Here is a 19,776-nt window from a genome sequence, read left to right on the forward strand (position 1 = left end):
GAAGGCCCTGGGGGGATGTCCCCAACCCTTCCTGCCTGTACCCTGCTCCTGGGAGGTGGACGGGGGGGGCCGTGTCTCAAACATTCAGTGTTCCCAAGCACACAGTGCAGAACGGTGCCTTGAAAGGAAAGTTTCCCAAAAGTTTCCATGGGGGAAGAATTTATTTCCTCCTTAATTAACTAAACCATTTATCTTTCGGGAGTCTTCAAATGGCTAACTTCCAACGAAAAGCCAGTGCTGGGTTTCAGAGCCCAGAGGACACATTTGATTGTCTCGGCGGCCCCCTCTGGTCCTTTCCTCAGGTTGAGTGGGGAGGAGGCCACGGCCACACTCCCACACGGCGACAGCACCCCCGGAGGTCCTGGTTCGCAGAGGCCGGCACCGGCCCCCACCCTCCTGGCACTTCTGGGGTGCTCCAGGTCCCTGTGCCCTCGGCCGTCACGCTGCTTCTAACCCCTGGCACTGTGGGAGGCTGGGCGCAGGGGGGCGGAAGGCCTGGGAGTAGCATTTAAGAGCGACCCTCCTGGGAGGATCTGTGGCTCTCGGGGGCGACTCCCACTAAGGGGACTCGCAGCTGGGCCGTGGGCTTCCCCCCAGCCCGTCATGCCCTCCTGCTCTCCCTGTTGCTTGGGGTCTTGGTCGTGGTGGAGTCCCACTGCCCCCTCCCGCATGTGTGTCTGCGGCTCCCAAACCCAACAGAGCGGGAGCCCTAGCACAGAACAAGGACACGGAGGGAGGGGGCGGCCTCAGCAGGCGCGATCGTCAAGCCGCTGTTCCACCAGCCGCCCTCATCCTGACACAGGGTGGTCTCAGCAGAGCTTCTGCAGGGCCCTTTGAAGGCTGCGTCCCTGCTGCCCATCTGCTTCTGGTTCCAGCGCCTTGCGGGGCTGATGAAGTGCAGATGTGGGTGACTCCACAGACTGGCCGGGACAACAGGAAATTCTCAAGACTTGGATGGGAACTAAGAGGGTGTTTACTTCTTGGAATTTATGTCAGATGCACAAACCCCAGAACCCCACACCGGAGTCGAGGTGGTCCCGAGAGCCCTGGCTGGCCGTTGTAGAGAGGAGGCAGGAATCACACGGGGCTGGTGCCTTGCTGGGGGCCAGAGCAGGAGGCTGGCTGTGGAAGGAGCTTGCAGAGAGAGCCTGGGTCTGGACGTTTCTGGCGGGTCTGCGACCGCCCTTCCCATGGGTTTTCCCAGCAGCCTCGGCCTGGCAGGCAGGGGACTGTGGGAGGGTGTGTCCAGCTTCCACTGGCAGCCGCACGTCCAGCACATGCTTCTCCAAGCCCCACGTGGTGCAGACTTAATGCCTGGGACAGGGCACATGGAAGTGCAGGCATCTGGTGGTGTGTTGGCTGGGTCCTCGGTCACACATGGGTCCTGGGAGCCAGAGCAAAGCCAAGGCTGACCTGCGGGTTCTCTCCCGCTCCCACAGGCGGCCCCCACATGGGGGAGACGGGGTGCTTAGAGCACAGGGGAGCCCGGCTGAGCCCCGAGTCGGCTGCCAGTTTCCTCTGCTTGTTTGTGATTTTCCACCGCAATTGGATGGGGACAGAAGGAACCAGTTGTTTTCAGGACAAGGGAGAGGAAAGGAGCCACGCCTGGCAGGTAGAGGCAGGTCCCAGCCCTTTCCAGCCCCACACCTGGGCCTGGGGACAGGGTGTGCACAAACAGAAGATTTTTTAAAGATTCCAGTTGTGGGCCGGGCGCGGTGGCTCATGCCTGAATCCCAGCACTTTGGTAGACCGAGGTGAGCAGATCACAAGGTCAAGAGATCGAGACCATCCTGGCCAACATGATGAAACCCGTCTCTACTAAAAATACAAAAATTAGCTGGGTGTGGTGGTGCGTGCCTGTTGTCCCAACTACTCAGGAGGCTGAGGCAGGAGAATTGCTCGGGAGACAGAGGTTGCAGTGAGCTGAGATCGTGCCACCGCACTCCAGCCTGGTGACAGAGTGAGACCCTGTCTCAAAGAAAAAAAAAAGATTCAGGCCGGGCGCGGTGGCTCACGCCTGTAATCCCAGCACTTTGGGAGGCCGAGGCGGGCGGATCACAAGGTCAGGAGATCGAGACCACGGTGAAACCCCGTCTCTACTAAAAATACAAAAAATTAGCCGGGCGCGGTTGTGGGCGCCTGTAGTCCCAGCTACTCCGGAGGCTGAGGCAGGAGAATGGCGTGAACCCGGGAGGCGGAGCTTGCAGTGAGCCGAGATCGCGCCACTGCACTCCAGCCTGGGCGACAGAGCGAGACTCCGTCTCAAAAAAAAAAAAAAAAAGAAAAGAAAAGAAAAAAAAAGATTCCAGTCATGAAATCTTTTGGGACAGGAGAATAAAAAAGACTGCATGTCTCACAACGTGCTGTTTATGAAGCAGCCATCACGCCTCACGCACTGAGGCCCCAGTGCCACCACCAGCCAGATGTTAGAGAAATTAGGAGTCTGGGAGGAGCCACACCTTCCCTCCGGTCTGTAGAACTGACTGAAGCTGTGCGGTGAGAACACAATGTTTCTTTTCAGATTCGGATGTGACCCCTGCACTCCACGTGCATCATTAGCTGATGGGCGAGGCCCAGCAGCGTTTGGGGGAGCCCTGGACCCCCAGTCTTGAAGCATGTCTCAGCATGGGGAAGCTGTGTCTGAGCCGTTTATAAACCAGTTTTACACCCATGGGTCCTTCCCCGTGGACTTACCCAGGACCTCAGGATGGAGGAGGAAGACAAGCCTTGGTTTTCTGCTGTTTCAGTGTGAAGATGTGACTTCTTGCCTGGAGCTCTGGAGGACCGAGGGCAGCACAGTCTGGGGGTAGGTGGGCTGGGTGCTCAGGCCTCTCCCTGTGCTGCTGTTGGTGGCAGGAGTTCTGAAGCCAAAAGACTGAGGAGCGCGAATCGGAGATCAGGACGCTGCTGCCTGGGGCACCTCCCTGAGGTCCCATGCGCCCGGCGTCACCTTCACCACAGCGCCGACCGAGTGGGTGCACCCAGGCGCTGCGAGGAGCCCCATGCGAGGCCATCAGAGGACACGCATGTTTTACACCCATGGGTCTAAATGGCAGTGGCAGGGAGGCAGGCTCACTTCCCGGCCCCCCGGACGCTTGGCACCCCCATGAGGACCTGGCCCGTGGGTTTGGACACACCATCTCCTGGCTCCAGGCATGACTGTGCCACGCGGCAGGGGCCCTGGGCTGAGCTGGCACGTGTTGCCACATAAACCTACGAGCAGGGGCTGCCTGGGCCGGTTGCTGCTAAGACACACGCACCTCCCCACCCTGCGTCCCTGGGTGGTGGGACACATCCATGAAATTCACCCAAGTACATGTAAAACCAGGCACAAGTACCCGCTGGCTTTCAGGAGCGGGCACCTGGGCATGCAGCGTTACAGCCACAGGCACCACCACAGGGCCTGTCCCAGGAACCCGCCTCCAGCCCCCAGACTCAGACGCGAGTGCGCTGAGCCTGCCCGGGGCTGCCATCTCGGAGCCATTTGCCCTGTGATTCCGTGGGAGCCGGGGAACCCGAGATGTGGGTAGCCCACACCTCCTGGAGACAGAGGCACCATGGTGGGACTGGGCTCCCTGGATGTCTTCCTGGGCCCCTCCTCCTCACGGGGGCAGGGCCATTAGGAAAATGCCCGACTGCACGCACCCCAGCCCCTCTTACTCACCAGGACAGTGGGCTCGGGGCTCTGTGGGCATCTGGTCCCTCCAGTCCTAAGAGTGGCCTGTGGCTGTGCCAGCAGGGAGGCTGCAGGGCTGCTGCCCTGCCGAGACTGTGGGCTGGGCTGAGGCTTATCTGCAGGGAGCAGCCTGGAATTCGAGGGTGGGCCTGGGTGGGGATGCTCCGAGGCCACTTGCGGTGTGTGCTGCCTGTGCTTGTGGGAGTATGTGCGTGTGTGCGCATGTGTGTGTTCCTGCGTGTGTGTGCACATGCACGTGCATCTGTGTGTGCGTGTGCATCTGTGTGTGCGTGTGCATGCATGTGTGTGTGTGTGTGCATCCATGTGCATGTGTGTGCGTGTGTACCTGGCTTTGGGGGGCTTGCAGGGGAGGTGCATGTGGGAGAGGAGAGAGATTCAGGAAGTGACCAGTGCGTCCTCTGCCTGTCCCTGCTCGGTGACCACACTGAGCTGTGGCTTGGAACAGGACCTTTGTCCGAGGCCCTGAGCCCACGTCGGGGCTGAGGCCGCAGGCCAGCCCGGCCCCAAGGGCCCTTGCGGAGGGGTCTCCCTGAATGGCCTTGGACCCACCTCCCACCCAGCCCCACCAGGTGGCCTGGCTGAGTGCCCCCCTCACATGTGGACACACAGTTGTCATGCAGCATCGTATCCCCCCAGGGTGGCCATCATCAGCCTTTGCCTTCCCCGGAGCCGACACAAACCAAGGCCTCAGTCATTTCTGGTCCTTCCTGGATCAGTACCAGCAGGGGAAGAATGCAGGAAGCCTCACGAAGAGGCGGGGGGCCGGGCGCGGTGGCTCATGCCTGTCATCCCAGCACTGTGGGAGGCCAAGGCAGGTGGATCACTTGAGCTCAGAAGTTCAAGACCAGCCTGGGCAACATGGCGAAACCCCGTCTCTACAAAAAATACGAAAAATTAGCCGGGCGTGGTAGCCCACACCTGTGGTCCCAGCTATTTGGGAGCCTGAGGTGGGAGGATTGCTTGAACCCAGGAGGTCGAGGCTGGAGTGAGCTGTGATTTTACCACTGCACTGCAGCCTGGGCAACAGAGGGAGACCCTGTCTTAAACAACAAAAAAACCCAAAGAGGCAGGGTGACTTCCACCATCCCTGCACCTGTGCCCTGACACAGCTGCCTGCTCGGCACCCTGGTCCTTCACACACACAAAACTCACTGCCCGAGAGTGGGGCACAGGGCTGGGGTGGAAGGTGCTGTCCCCTGTGTCCCACTGATCAGCCCGTCTGCAGGCCTGCCCCCGGGGCCCTCTGCTCGGCAGACCTCCAGGGCTCTGCAGAACCCTGCATGGGCTGGGTCACCTCTCCTGGGGAGACAGGCCTGGCTCCAGGTTCCAGGGCTGAGTCAGGGTCTGGGCCCAGCACCCCATCCCTCAGGCTCCACCCTGTGGCTGCCAGACTGTCAGGTGAGGGCCCCTGCTGTGCAAGGCTGGTTTACCAGGAGTCCTGCAGTCCCGGGCCTAGGTGAGAGCGGGAGGCTGTCTCAGAACAGGTCCTGTGTGTGCAAGCAACACAGGAAGGCCACATTTCCTGATCAGACAGCCGCTTAGAGCAGAGGAAAAGGAGGAGGAGCTTGGTGACCTGCATAAGGGGTCCTTCTGTCTCTTAGTGGGACCCGGTCCCTGCCTCTTGGGGTTGGAGAGGCCGTGGGACTCGTGACAGGCACCTTTCTGCATGGCCTGCAGTCTTGCCCAGGGACGGAGCTGATGGGTAAGGCCCCTCCTCATGCCCCTTTGGTGGCTGTGCCTGATGACTGCTTGCCCCAAGAGAAGGGGCCGTAGGGCCAGGGGACCCTGAGGTGCTGGGCAGGAGCCTCACAGACCGCCATCTGCCCGCAGTGAGGCCGTCTGGGAGAACATGGCGCGCATGTGTGTGAAGACCCAGCGGCTGGATGTGGCCAAGGTGTGCCTGGGGAACATGGGCCACGCCCGCGGGGCCCGAGCGCTGCGCGAGGCAGAGCGGGAGCCGGAGCTGGAGGCCCGCGTGGCCGTGCTGGCCACACAGCTGGGCATGCTGGTGAGGGGCGCCCCATGGGGTGGGTGGGAAGGCACCACGCCTACCACAGCCACAGCCCCCTGGGGAAGGAGGAGGCACGCCCACCGGCCTGAGCCTGCCATGTTGAGGGCAGAGCCAAGAGGCATGGCCCAGGAGAGCTGGGCAGACGGCGGCGGTGGAGGTGAGGCGGTGGAGGTGAGGCGGGTGGAGGTGAGGCGGGTGGAGGTGAGGCGGGTGGAGGTGAGGCGGGTGGAGGTGAGGCGGGTGGAGGTGAGGCGGTGGAGGTGAGGCGGGTGGAGGTGAGGCGGGTGGAGGGGAGGCGGGTGGAGGGGAGGCGGGTGGAGGTGAGGCGGTGGAGGTGAGGCGGGTGGAGGTGAGGCGGGCGGGTGGAGGTGAGGCGGTGGAGGGGAGGCGGGTGGAGGGGAGGCGGGGGTGGAGGTGAGGCGATGGAGGTGAGGCGGGTGGAGGTGAGGCGGTGGAGGTGAGGCGGGTGGAGGTGAGGCGGGTGGAGGTGAGGCGGGTGGAGGTGAGGCGGGTGGAGGTGAGGCAGGTGCCGGCTCTCCAGGGTGTGTGCCTGTCAGGCGTGCGGGTCTGGAACAGAGCACCCAAGAGACCCCCAGGTCAGCAGGGCTGAGCACGGGACTTCTGTGGGGGGCTCTGGGAGGTGGGGCCACCCCTTGGTGGTGCATCTCACTCTCCAGCCGTGGGACAGGGATGCCCTGTGGGGGTGTGGCATTTGCTCTGCCCGTGTCAGCCCCGTGTCAGTGTGTTTGGCAATGTGGGAAGGCACGGTGACCGGTGGCCTGGCGTGGAACAGTGTGTTTGAAGCATGGGTTTGCGGAGGCTGCACGACACCTGCCCATCCTCATTCCTCAGGAGGACGCCGAACAGCTGTACAGGAAGTGCAAGCGCTACGACCTCCTGAACAGGTTCTACCAGGCTGCAGGGCAGTGGCAGAAGGCCCTCAAGGTAGCCGAGCGCCACGACCGCGTGCACCTGCGCAGCACCTACCACCACTATGCCGGGCACCTGGAGGCCAGTGCCGACTGCAGCCGGGCCCTCAGTTAGTGAGTGCAGCCCTCGTGGCCTCTTCCCAGTCTCTCTGGATGGTCCTGGCTCCTGAGGCCTCTGTGTGTGCTATGGTGAGGTGGCCAGGGAGGTTCTCAGAGGAGGCATCTGTCTCAGGGAGGTGGCGCCTTCTCGGCAGGAAGCTTCTGGATGTGGGGTTGCCCCCTCTGTTTTGGGCCACCCGGGTTTCAAGGCAGGAGAAGGACGTGTGTCCTTCGGTTGCCGAGCACAGATGGGCTTGGTATCTCCTGAGGACAGACAAACCCACGTCACCCTCTCCAGAGGAGGAGCTGCTCTTAGACCTGTTCCTGGGATGCGGATGGGCGACCCGCCCCCCGGGCCCCCACAGCGCAGGAAGCCCCCACTGCCCCGGCCATGTGTGCTCAGGCTCCTCGGAGCTGCAGGCTGGGAGCCCACACCCCAAGGGCCGCCGCTCTGATGCATTTCACCGACGCTGCCTCTCAGCCCATCTGGTTCCCGTGGGGCTGGGATGGGAGGGAACCAGGACCTCTGTCTCCTCTCACAGCTACGAGAAGTCAGACACTCATCGCTTCGAGGTGCCCAGGATGCTGTCGGAGGACCTGCCATCCCTGGAGCTCTATGTGAATAAGATGAAGGATAAGTGAGTGTTCCTACCAGGGTTGGCGGGACCGCACTCCATCCTGGAAGTCTGCGGGGATCCCAGGGCTTGCTCAGGCAGCCCCCCTTCCCGTGCTTCCTGCATGAGTGGGCAGCATCCCCCGGCTCCTCAGAGGTATGCCAGGGCCCTGAGCCGGGCCCTCCCTTTGGACAGAGCCCAGGCTCCTCACTCTTGGCCCAGCCTGTTTGCAGGTCCGGTGACATGCACTCTAAGAGTGGCACAGGGGCAGGGTGGGGGCCGTTCCGGGTTGGAGCGGGACTCGGATGGAGAACCCACAGCCTTGGGGCTGCCCACAGGACCCTGTGGCGGTGGTGGGCGCAGTACCTGGAGAGCCAGGGCGAGATGGACGCCGCGCTGCACTACTACGAGCTGGCCCAGGACCACTTCTCCCTGGTCCGCATCCACTGCTTCCAGGGCAATGTCCAGAAGGTGAGGGCCCTGCCGGGGAGCCAGCCAGGCGGACGTGAGGCAGACACAAGGCCACCGAGTCTCATCTTTGTGTTCTTTGTGTTTCTAGGCTGCGCAAATCGCCAACGAGACAGGAAACCTGGCGGCCTCCTACCACCTCGCACGCCAGTACGAGAGCCAGGAGGAGGTGGGGCAGGCGGTGCACTTCTACACCCGGGCGCAGGCCTTCAAGAATGCCATCCGCCTGTGCAAGGTACCACGGGGCTGGAGTGGGCAGCCAGCGCCTCTCGAGGTCCTCTGAAGACAGCTTCAAGTGGAAAAGTGGACTGAGAGAATCGTGTCAGCAACACGTGGTCTGGCCGGTGTCTGCCGCTCACTCCTCACCCTGCCACCCCACCCGCCTACCCCTGGCCGCTCCCATCTGACATTGGTTGCAAAGCATTGTCCCCAGATGCTTCCCAGGCTCCAGGGCTCCTGAGCCGGTTGTGAGGCTGGCTCACGGCCTGTGGACTTGCAGACAGCAGACCCTTCCTAGAAAGCTGTTGGGCATTCTGCACCCACACAAATGTCCCAGCCCGGGCTCTCACTTCCAGAAGCATCTCTCCTGTCGGGTATTTCTTGCAGTGCTCTGTGAAATAGAACCCAGAGCATCAGAAAATCCTTATAGACAAACCTAGTAAGTCATTAACTCCTTAAAACCCACAACCGCAGAGATCGCTGAGCAGTATATCAAAGTAAAGGGGTGGGTTCACACCCGGCCACATTCCAGAATCTCAGCGGGCCTGGGGAAGCCAGTGGGAGCCGCTTCAGGGCCCTGCCTCCCTCCCTGCAGGAGAACAGCCTGGACGACCAGCTCATGAACTTGGCCCTGCTGAGCTCCCCCGAGGACATGATCGAGGCGGCCCGATACTATGAGGAGAAGGGCATGCAAATGGACAGGGCGGTCATGCTGTACCACAAGGTGAGGGCCGGCCACTGGTGGGGGCTTGGGGAGGGCAGCAGGCCAGGGGGCCTTTGCTTGTGCGAGGCCTCCGAGGTGTCGGTCCCCCAGGCCTTGGGCAGCTGCTCAGAGCCCCCACATCCGCAGGCTGGCCACTTCTCCAAGGCCCTGGAGCTGGCCTTTACCACCCAGCAGTTTGCGGCCCTGCAGCTCATAGCAGAGGACCTGGATGAGACATCAGACCCTGCGCTCCTGGCCCGCTGCTCCGACTTCTTCATCGAGCACCGTCAGTATGAGAGGGCAGTGGAGCTGCTGCTGGCCGCCAGGAAGGTAAGGGGCCAGCGGGGCCTGGGCTCGGCTCCACGCAGGCTCCGTAGCTCAGGTCCCCTGTCCCCAGGGGCTGTGGGAATGGCTGCTTGCTCAGTTATGAGTTCTCGAGGAAGGCTATGGTGCCCTGGATTTCACGTACAGCACACCCAGTAGGTCCATGAGTGTAGACTTGCCATCCTTCATGCTGGCATCAGATCATACACAGGGAATTGCACTCACCTATGGTGGGAGGGGGTGGTAAAAATACACATAACACAAAATTTACCATCTTAGCCTTTTTTTTTTTTTTTTTTTTTTGAAACAGTGTCTCACTCTTGCCCAGGCTGGATTGTGGTGGTGCCATCTTGGCTCACTGCGGCCTCAACCTCCCGGGCTCAAGCAACCTTCGCTCCTCCTGCGTAGCTGGGACACAGGCGTGGGCCACCATCCCCAGCTAAGTTTTTAACAGTTTTCGCATAGAGTCAGGGTCTTGCTATGTTGCCCAGACTGGTCTTGAACTCCTAGGCTCAAGCAATCCTCCTGCCTCAGCCTCCCAAAGCACTGGGACTGTAGACGTGAGCCCTGTGACTGGCCAGGAACAGTTTATTCAAATGGAAATATGGGTGGTTCCGAAATATAAAATGCTTCGCTTTATTCATGATAGGAATACAGATCAAAATTCACAGAGATGCCATTTTTTACTGGGCTATGAAGGGTGAAAAGGTGAGAAAACCGACTGGATTATCATGGGAAGCAGATATACCCAGGCCCCGTGGAGCACGGCAGGCAGAACCTGTCACAAGACAAGGTCTCCCTGTCCCAGCCTCCCCTTCCCTCGAGAGCTCATCCTGACAGACACGTTGATGCACGTGCGAGTGGCGTGTGCATAGGGCGTGCTCGGCAGAGGGTTTACGCAGCAGGGACACTGGCCCTCGTGTCTGTCACCAGGCCGGTTGAGTCCCCAGGGCTTCCTCAGCACTGTGGACGTCTACGCAGCAGAGAGCGTGTGGCAGCCCCCAGCGTACTGAGATGGAAACGCCTCCAAGACAGAATTCTTTATCTTTTTTCTGAGACGGAGTCTCACTCTGTCACCAGGCTGGAGTGCAGTGGCGCAATCTCAGCTCACTGCAAGCTCCGCTTCCTGGGTTCAAGTGATTCTCCTGCCTCAGCTTCCCAAGTAGCAGGGACTACAGGTACGTGCCACCATGCCCAGCTAATTTTTGTATTTTAGTAAAGATGAGGTTCCACCATGTTGGCCAGGATAGTCTCAATCCCCTGACCTCATGATCTGCCTGTCTCGGCCTCCTGAAGTGCTGGGATTACAGGCGTGAGCCACCCCACCCGGCCATATTGTTTTTCTTAATATAAATGTGTTATTACTTCATATATATTTGTGGGTTATTACTGTTTTTTTTCTTGTGGAAATGGGAGTCTCACTATGTTGCCCAGGCTGGCCTCAAACTCTTGGGCCCAAGTGATCCTCTCTCACCTTGGCCTCCTAAAGTGCTGGAATTACAGGCGTGAGCCAACATGCCTGGCCTAAGACATATTCTCAAGAATATAAAAAAATTTTTTTTTTCTTGGAGACGGCGTCTCGCTCTGTCACCCAGGCTGGAGTGCAGTGGTACCATCTCGGCTCACTGCAAGTTCCACCTCCCGGGTTCACACCATTCTCCTGCCTCAGCCTCCCGAGTAGCTGGGACTACAGGCGCCCACCACCACGCCTGGCTAATGTTTTGTATTTTTAGTAGAGACGGGGTTTCACCGTGTTAGCCAAGATGGTCTCGATCTCCTGACCTTGTGATCCACCCGCTTAGGCCTCCCAAAGTGCTGGGATTACAGGCGTGAGCCACTGTGCCTGGCCAAAATTTTTCTTAAAATGAGAGCTGGGCGTGGCGGCTCACTCCTGTAATCCCAGCATTTTGGGAGGCCGAGGCGGGCAGATCACCTGAGATCAGCAGTTCGAGACCAGCCTGACCAACATGGAGAAACCCCATCTCTAGTAAAAAAAAATTACAAAATTAGCTGGGCGTGGTGGCACATGCCTGTAATCCCAGCTACTCAGGAGGCTGAGGCAGGAGAATGGCTTGAACCCAGGAGGTGGAGGTTGTGAGCCGAGATTGTGCCATTGCACTCCAGCCTGGGCAACAAGAGCAAAACCCTGTCTCAAAACAAACAAAAAAAAATTCTTTTTTTTTTTTTTTTTTTTTTTTTTTTTTTTTTTAAATTTATTTATTATTATTATACTTTAAGTTGTAGGGTACATGTGCATAACGTGCAGGTTTGTTACATATGTATACTTGTGCCATGTTGCTGTGCTGCACCCATCAACTCGTCATTTACATCAGGTATAACTCCCAATGCAATCCCTCCCCCCCCCCCCCCTCCCCCCTCCCCATGATAGGCCCTGGTGTGTGTGATGTTCCCCTTCCTGAGTCCGAGTGATCTCATTGTTCAGTTCCCACCTATGAGTGAGAACATGCGGTGTTTGGTTTTCTGTTCTTGTGATAGTTTGCTAAGAATGATGGATTCCAGCTGCATCCAAGTCCCTACAAAGGACTCAAACTCATCCTTTTTTATGGCTGCATAGTATTCCATGGTGTATATGTGCCACATTTTCTTAATCCAATCTGTCACTGATGGACATTTGGGTTGATTCCAAGTCTTTGCTATTGTGAATAGTGCTGCAATAAACATACGTGTGCATGTGTCTTTATAGCAGCATAATTTATAATCCTTTGGGTATATACCCAGTAATGGGATGGCTGGGTCATATGGTACATCTAGTTCTAGATCCTTGAGGAATCGCCATACTGTTTTCCATAATGGTTGAACTAGTTTACAATCCCACCAACAGTGTAAAAGTGTTCCTATTTCTCCACATCCTCTCCAGCACCTGTTGTTTCCTGACTTTTTAATGATTGCCATTCTAACTGGTGTGAGATGGTATCTCATTGTGGTTTTGATTTGCATTTCTCTGATGGCCAGTGATGATGAGCATTTTTTCATGTGTCTGTTGCTGTATGAATGTCTTCTTTTGAGAAATGTCTGTTCATATCCTTTGCCCACTTTTTGATGGGGTTGTTTGTTTTTTTCTTGTAAATTTCTTTGAGTTCCTTGTAGGTTCTGGATATTAGCCCTTTGTCAGATGAGTAGATTGCAAAAATTTTCTCCCATTCTGTAGGTTGCCTGTTCACTCTGATGGTAGTTTCTTTTGCTGTGCAGAAGCTCTTTAGTTTAATGAGATCCCATTTGTCAATTTTGGCTTTTGCTGCCGTTGCTTTTGGTGTTTTAGACATGAAGTCTTTGCCCATGCCTATGTCCTGAATGGTACAAAAAAATTCTTAAAATGTTGAGAAAATCAGGCTGGTGTAGTGGCTCGTGCCTGCAATTCCAGCACTTTGGGAGGCTAAGGCAGGCAGATTGCTTGAGTCCAGGAGTTCAAGACCAGCTTGGGCAACACGGCAAAACCCGGTCTCTACTGAAAATACAAAACCTGAGGCGGGAAGATCACCTCACCCTGGGAGGTGGAGGCTGTAGTGAGCTGTGATTGCACCACCGCACTCCAACCTGGGTGACAGAGTGAGACCCTGTCTCAAAATTTTAATTTTAAAATTTAATTTAAAAAATTTAGACTTATAGAAGAAAATTACCAGTTTTCTTTTCTCCCAAACATAATATTCTTTTGAGCATATATCACTTGAGACTGTTGTTTCCTTCGTTCCACTCTGGAATGTTAAGAGCGTGAGAAAGTCGCGCCAATGACTAGGTTGGTGAGGCGCGGGGGGGGACATCCTTGTCCCCTCCATACCCACCCCAGCTAGACAGAGGCCGCCACTGAGCCGAGGGGCCTGGCTTCCTCTGAAGCGGTGGCAGATGAGGGGCGCACTTCGGGTCGTGGCCCCCTCGGCAGCCCCGTGGCATGTCTGCACCTCTGCAGTATCGCGAAGCCCTGCAGCTATGCCTGGAGCAAAACATGAGCATCACCGAGGAGATGGCGGAAAAGATGACCGTGGCCAAGGACTCCTCGGACCTGCCTGAGGAGTCTCGGCGGGAGCTGCTGGAGCAGATAGCAAACTGCTGCATGCGCCAAGGCAGCTACCACCTGGCCACCAAGAAGTACACGCAGGCCGGCAACAAGCTGAAGGTGAGCGCCGGCCCCTCTCCCGGCCCCAGCCCGCGGCTGCTTCCCAGGCAGTTAGGCTGGGGCCCCCTGCGTGCATCTCCATTTGCCTTTGTGACTCCCCCGAGCCAGGGCTGAGCCTTTCTGGCCGGGAGGAGCATGACCACTGGATCTCTCTACCGGGAAGCCCTGAGCCCCTCTTCCTGTGAGAGCCCCTGCTCAGGGTCCCTTGTGCTTGTCCTGGCCCAGCCCCTGCTCGCCTAAGCCTGGCCGTCTCTCTAGGCCATGAGGGCGCTGCTCAAATCCGGAGACACAGAGAAAATCACGTTCTTCGCGAGCGTGTCCAGGCAGAAGGAAATCTACATCATGGCTGCCAACTACCTGCAGTCCCTCGACTGGCGGAAGGAGCCGGAGATCATGAGGAACATCATCAGCTTCTACACCAAGGGGCGGGCCCTGGACCTCCTGGCCGGCTTTTACGACGCTTGTGCCCAGGTGCAGGCCCTCCCTCGGATGCCAGCGGGGCCCCAGGAAGGGCTGCGGAGCCCAGCAGGTTTTGACGGGTCTCATCCGTACAGGTGGAGATCGATGAATACCAGAACTATGACAAAGCCCACGGGGCACTGACCGAGGCCTACAAGTGCCTGGCCAAGGCCAAGGCCAAGAGCCCCCTGGACCAGGAAACCAGGCTGGCACAGCTACAGAGCAGGATGGCACTGGTGAAGAGGTTCATTCAGGCCCGCAGGTGCGCCCCGGGGCCAGCAGGGCCAGGCCGGGGCAGATGTGACTACAGGGTCAGGGCTGACCACAGGAAACCGCAGCCAGCAGAGGGGCGGGACAGCAGATGGGAGCTCGCTCGGGACAGCGCTGCTGCTGAAGGATGCACCCCACCTCCTCCTGGGGCCCTCAGGGCCGGGCACAGCCTTGGGAAGGCATTCTGGAAACCCCAGAGATGCTGAGAGAGAAGCCTGGTGGGGGAGCGGGAGGAGGCGGCGGATCTGGTACAGGAGGGGTGTGTCTGGGGAGCCATGGACCTGCTTAGGGTGTGCAGGGGCCGGGCAGGGGAGTCCTGAGTGAGGGCCGCTGTGTGACCTGGGGTGGTGGGGACCAGGGTGGCCAGCGGGCTCGTGCCACTCCACAGGTCAACTGCCACCAGCTCCAAGCTTGTGGAAAGGAGACCCAGGCAGCAAATCGTCTCGGTTTTCAGGAGAGGCCGAGATTCTAAGTTTATCTGAATACCTCCCCGTCTTTATGTATGGGCAGTAACTCGGCTTTTCAGACAGCTGCTGTGTGGACAGCACGGTGGGCATTGGCCCGAGCGCTTCAGGGCCCAACCTCCGTCTCAGCTGGCAAGGGCGCTTCCTTATCTGAGAAGCTTTTCCAAAACGAGAGTTCCAGAAGTACTTTGAACAATGTTGGACCCTTGAAAGGGCACGGTCCGCTTGCGCACATTGATTCTGGGGTGTCAGCGTCTCACAGGTGTCTGCTGAGCTGAGGCCACAGGAGGCAGGAGAGGAGGAGAATCGATAGCAGCTGGTCGTCAGGGATAGCACAGGACGTGGGTGGAGGGGAGACGACGTGTGAGGGCCGGGGCGGGCAGCCTTCTACGTGCCAGGGGTCAGAGGGCAGGCCAGGCACCTGTCTGGAATGGCCGAGTCGGTGGGTGGCCAGATGGGCCCTGGACCCTCCTGACATTAGAGCCTGAGCTCCGCACGGCTCCAGTCACCTGCTCTGGACCACACTGTGTTCCAGCAGGCTCACCTCCCTGGTGTCGCCCCAGCTCCCAGGCCACACACCCTGCCCTGCCACAGACCCTCACGCCAGGCCACATGCGCAACCTGTGTGCGGGCCAGCCTCTCTGCTTGGAGGGTTCTTCCCAGCGGCCTCGAGCAAGGGCTGCTGTGCGCCTCTCCACGCACCCTGTCCACACGCACCACGTCCCCTCTGGGTCACACTTTGTCCGGAGGTTTCTAGCCCCCTCTGGACTATTCCATGGAGCAGGAATAGGGTCGCAAGTCTTTGGTCTTCATGTCCAAGCCTAGGACCCAGCATTCAAGTGACCTGTGAGAGTGTTAAATGGGTGAGTTCATTTATGAATGAACAAATTAAGGAATTAATGAATTAACTTCATAGAAAGTTTCCTCCTGCCATTCCGGAGAGCTCCTCTTACAGGCCAAGAGTCTCCCCTGACCTCAGATAGCAGTAGGTGTTCAGGGCTTCAGGGTCCAGGCCTCATCTCTGCTCTTGGCAGGACATACACGGAGGACCCCAAGGAGTCCATCAAGCAGTGTGAGCTGCTCCTAGAGGAACCAGACCTGGACAGCACCATCCGCATCGGGGACGTCTACGGCTTCCTGGTGGAGCACTACGTGCGGATGGAGGAGTACCAGACGGTGAGGCCTGGGCGCTGCTCACTAGCGGCATCCCGCTACGCAAGGCTCCTGAAACGAAGGCTTAAGAGCTCAAATTGGCCGGGCGCGGTGGCTCAAGCCTATAATCCCAGCACTTTGGGAGGCCGAGGCGGGCGGATCATGAGGTCAGGAGAGCGAGACCATCCTGGCTAACACGGTGAAACCCCGTCTCTACTAAAAAATACAAAAAACTAGCCGGGCGAGGTGATAGGCGCCTGTAGTTCCAGCTACTCGGGAGGCTGAGGCAGGAGAATGGTGTGAACCCGGGAGGCGGAGCTTGCAGTGAGCTGAGATCTGGCCACTGCACTCCAGCCTGGGCGACAGAGCGAGACTCCGTCTCAAAAAAAAAAAAAAAAAAATTAGCCAGGCGTGGTGGCACATACCTAGGGTCCCAGCTGCTTGGGAGGCTGAGGTGGGAGGATCACTTGAGCCCAGGAGGTTGAGGCTGCAGTGAGATCTGATGGTGCTGCTGCACTCCAGCCTGGGGGACCTGGGTGACAGAGCGAGACCCTGTCTCAACAGAGAAACAAAATTGTCAGTAACAAAAAGTAACAGTCTCACCTGTTGCTGGCTGTTACTAGTGGTGCCATGTGTAAGCTACAGACTTACTTTGTGAAGAAATGTCTGCATGTACCCAAGTCTGAATAACCACAATTTCTTTTTCAGGCATTTTTACAAAAAAAGAAAACGGTGTTCCATTTTTTAGTCGCTTTATTATTTTTTAATTTTAGAGACAACACATCGTCACTTTAAAGTGGCAGGCTAATAACTTATTTAGCTGCCGTGTTCGATGCTGTTCCTCATCTCCACCAGCATTTGATCATTCTTTCTAATTTTAGCCTTCCTAGAGCGTGAGTAGTACCTCGCTGTGGTTTAAATTTACATTTTCTGGATGAATAGTGATGTGGAGCACCTTCTCATGTGCGCATTATCCATTTACACATCTGTGAAGCACTCAAGTCTTTTCTCATCATTTTACTGGGTTTTCTTATTATTATATTCTTTATATATTCTACATACATTTCCTCAATCAGGTATGATTTACAAATATTTTCTCCCAGTCTGTGAGGAAGTTTCCTTATTTTTATTTATTTATTTATTTATTTATGCAGCGGAGTCTTGCTGTGTTGCCCAGGCTGGAGTGCAGTGCTGTGATCTCGGCTCACTGCAACCTCCACCTCCTGGGTTCAAGCGATTCTCCTGCCTCAGCCTCCCGAGTAGCTGCGACTACAGGTGTGCGCCAGCATGCCTATAGAGATGGGGTTTCACCATGTTGGCCAGGCTGGTCTTGACCTCCTGACCTCAAGTGATCCACCCGCCTCACCTCCCAAAGTGCTGGGATTGCAGGCATGAGCCACCGCGCCTGGCCGCAGTTCCCTTCTGTTCCTTTTTCCCTCTGCTTCTGAAATTCCAGTAACTTGTAATACAGTACCATCCCCTCATCCCCTCGCTCAATTGATGCTCTTCTTTTCTCCCCCCAGGAATTTTTCTGTTTTTCATTTTAGGGATTTGCCATTCCTATTGCTTCAAGTTTACCAGCTTTCCTTCTGCAGTGTCTCCCTCTGAGGCTAATCCCATCCATCTTTTTCATGTCAGTTTTCTACCTGTCAACTTTTTCTACCAGTTATTATTGTTCCTTTGAACCTTCTTTCCTGCCTTCTTTTTAGTTGAATATTTTTTACAATTTCATTTTAGCTATCAGCTTCTTACCTCTACTTTTCACTTCTTTCCCCATATCTTTCATGTCTGTATTATGCTTACACTTAGCTCTACCTTCTTGAGCATATGAAGCATATTTATAATAGGGGTTTTAACGTCCTTGTCTCCTAACTCAGTCTGTCAATTCTGGATCTGTTTCTGTTGATTGATTCTTATTATTATGGTTCATTATTTTCTGCTTCTTTGGATGTTTGATAGTTTATTATTGGATTCCAGACATTGTGAGTGTTTTAGGTTGTTGGGTGATGGAGTCTCTCTCTCAGTGTGTGTGTTCTTTTAAATATTTTTGAGTTTTGTTCTGGGACAAGGTTAAGTTACTTGGGAATAATGTGATCATTTTGCAGCTTGCTTTTTAGCTTTGTTAGTGGGGTCTAGAACAGCCTTGAGTCTAGTGCTAATTTTGTTCCACTATCCAGGCAGTACCCTTGTGAGGGCTCTGCTCTTCTCACTGACTCCTGTATTGGGAGGTCTTTCCACTCTGGCCGGTGGGAGTGCAAACAATTCCCGGCCATGTGTGACCACTCTCTCTCCAGCCACGTGTGACCACTCACTGTCCGGCCATGTGTGATCACTCACTCCCCGGCCATGTGTGATCACTCTCTCTTTCTCTGGCCATATGTGTTCACTCTCTCTCCGGCCATGTGTGACCTCTCTCTCTCCAGCCACGTGTGACCACTCACTGTCCGGCCATGTGTGATCACTCACTCCCCGGCCATGTGTGACCTCTTTCTCTCCAGCCACGTGTGACCACTCACTCCCCGGCCATGTGTGATCACTCTCTCTCCGGCCACGTGTGATCTCTCTCTCCGGCCATGTGTGATCACTCTCTCTCCGGCCACGTGTGATCTCTCTCTCCGGCCATGTGTGTTCACTCTCTCTCCGGCCATGTGTGATCACTCTCTCTTTCTCTGGCCATGTGTGTTCACTCTCTCTCCAGCCATGTGTGATCACTCTCTCTCCAGCCATGTGTGTTCCCTCTCTCTCCAGCCATGTGTGATCACTCTCTCCGGCCATATGTGATCTCTCTCTCTCCGGCCATGTGTGATCACTCTCTCCGGCCATATGTGATCTCTCTCTCTCCGGCCATGTGTGATCTCTCTCTCTCCGGCCATGTGTGATCACTCTCTCTCTGGCCATGTGTGTTCACTCTCTCTCCAGCCATGTGTGACCATTCACTGTCCGGCCATGTGTGATCTCTCTCTCCGGCCATGTGTGATCTCTCTCTCTCCGGCCATGTGTGATCTCTCTCTCTCCGGCCATGTGTGATCACTCTCTCTCCAGCCATGTGTGACCACTCTTTCTGGCCACATGTGACTACTCTCTCCCCGGCCATGTGTGACCACTCACTCTCCAGTCATGTGTGATCTCTCTCTCTCCGGCCATGTGTGATCTCTCTCTCCGGCCATGTGTGATCACTCACTCCCCGGCCATGTGTGATCTCTCTCTCCAGTCATGTGTGATCTCTCTCTCCCCGGCCAGGTGTGATCTCTCTCTCTCTGGCCATGTGTGATCACTCACTCCCCGGCCATGTGTGATCTCTCTCTCCAGTCATGTGTGATCTCTCTCTCCCCGGCCATATGTGATCTCTCTCTCTCTGGCCATGTGTGATCACTCACTCCCCGGCCATGTGTGATCACTCTCTCCCCGGCCATGTGTGATCTCTCTCTCTCCGGCCATATGTGATCACTCTCTCCAGTCATGTGTGATCTCTCTCTCCTCAGCCATATGTGATCACTCTCTCCAGTCATGTGTGATCTCTCTCTCCCCGGCCATATGTGATCACTCTCTCCAGCCATGTGTGATCTCTCTCTCCCCGGCCATATGTGATCACTCACTCCCGGCCATGTGTGATCTCTCTCTCCGGCCATGTGTGATCTCTCTCTCTCCGGTCATGTGTGATCTCTCTCTCCCCAGCCATATGTGATCACTCTCTCCAGTCATGTGTGATCTCTCTCCCCGGCCATATGTGATCACTCTCTCCCCGGCCATGTGTGATCTCTCTCTCTCCGGCCATATGTGATCACTCTCTCTCTGGCCATGTGTGATCAGTCACTCCCCGGCCACGTTGTGACCTCTCTCTCTCCGGCCATGTGTGATCACTCTCTCTCCGGCCATGTGTGACCACTCTCTCTCTGACCATGTGTGATCACTCACTCCCCGGCCATGTGTGATCTCTCTCTCCAGCCATGTGTGACCACTCTCTCTCCGGCCATGTGTGATCACTCACTCCCCGGCCATGTGTGATCTCTCTCTCCGGCCATATGTGATCTCTCTCTCCCCGGCCAGGTGTGATCTCTCTCTCCAGCCATGTGTGATCTCTCTCTCCAGTCATGTGTGATCTCTCTCTCCCCAGCCATATGTGATCACTCTCTCCAATCATGTGTGATCTCTCTCTCCCCGGCCATATGTGATCACTCTCTCCCCAGCGATGTGTGATCTCTCTCTCTCTGGCCATATGTGACCACTCTCTCTCT

General features: G+C 56.6%; 2 protein-coding genes across 3 annotated transcripts in view; one reads left to right on the forward strand and one right to left on the reverse strand.

Annotated features, from left to right (window-relative positions):
- Positions 1-11,430, reverse strand: part of JPT2 (Jupiter microtubule associated homolog 2) — a 179,718-nt gene extending 168,288 nt beyond the window's left edge. Inside the window, exon 1 of the mRNA XM_050774563.1 lies at positions 11,426-11,430. The gene's annotated coding sequence lies outside the window, so the exon portion shown is untranslated. The remainder of the gene's footprint in view (positions 1-11,425) is intronic.
- The window catches only part of IFT140 (intraflagellar transport 140), a 107,375-nt gene that overhangs the window by 79,765 nt on the left and 7,834 nt on the right, over positions 1-19,776 (forward strand). The window contains exons 20-30 of one of the 2 annotated variants that reach the window (XM_050774167.1): positions 5,528-5,705; positions 6,561-6,751; positions 7,279-7,374; positions 7,689-7,821; positions 7,910-8,053; positions 8,633-8,761; positions 8,888-9,070; positions 12,990-13,196; positions 13,455-13,667; positions 13,751-13,917; positions 15,424-15,565. In XM_050774167.1, coding sequence (XP_050630124.1) covers positions 5,528-5,705; positions 6,561-6,751; positions 7,279-7,374; positions 7,689-7,821; positions 7,910-8,053; positions 8,633-8,761; positions 8,888-9,070; positions 12,990-13,196; positions 13,455-13,667; positions 13,751-13,917; positions 15,424-15,565 — 1,783 coding nt within the window. Of the gene's footprint in view, positions 1-5,527; positions 5,706-6,560; positions 6,752-7,278; positions 7,375-7,688; positions 7,822-7,909; positions 8,054-8,632; positions 8,762-8,887; positions 9,071-12,989; positions 13,197-13,421; positions 13,668-13,750; positions 13,918-15,423; positions 15,566-19,776 lie in introns of those variants that run through there. The other variant, XM_050774168.1, reaches the window with a different exon arrangement.

Source organism: Macaca thibetana, chromosome 20 (genome assembly GCF_024542745.1).
Source record: "Macaca thibetana thibetana isolate TM-01 chromosome 20, ASM2454274v1, whole genome shotgun sequence".
Lineage (NCBI taxonomy): Eukaryota > Metazoa > Chordata > Mammalia > Primates > Cercopithecidae > Macaca > Macaca thibetana.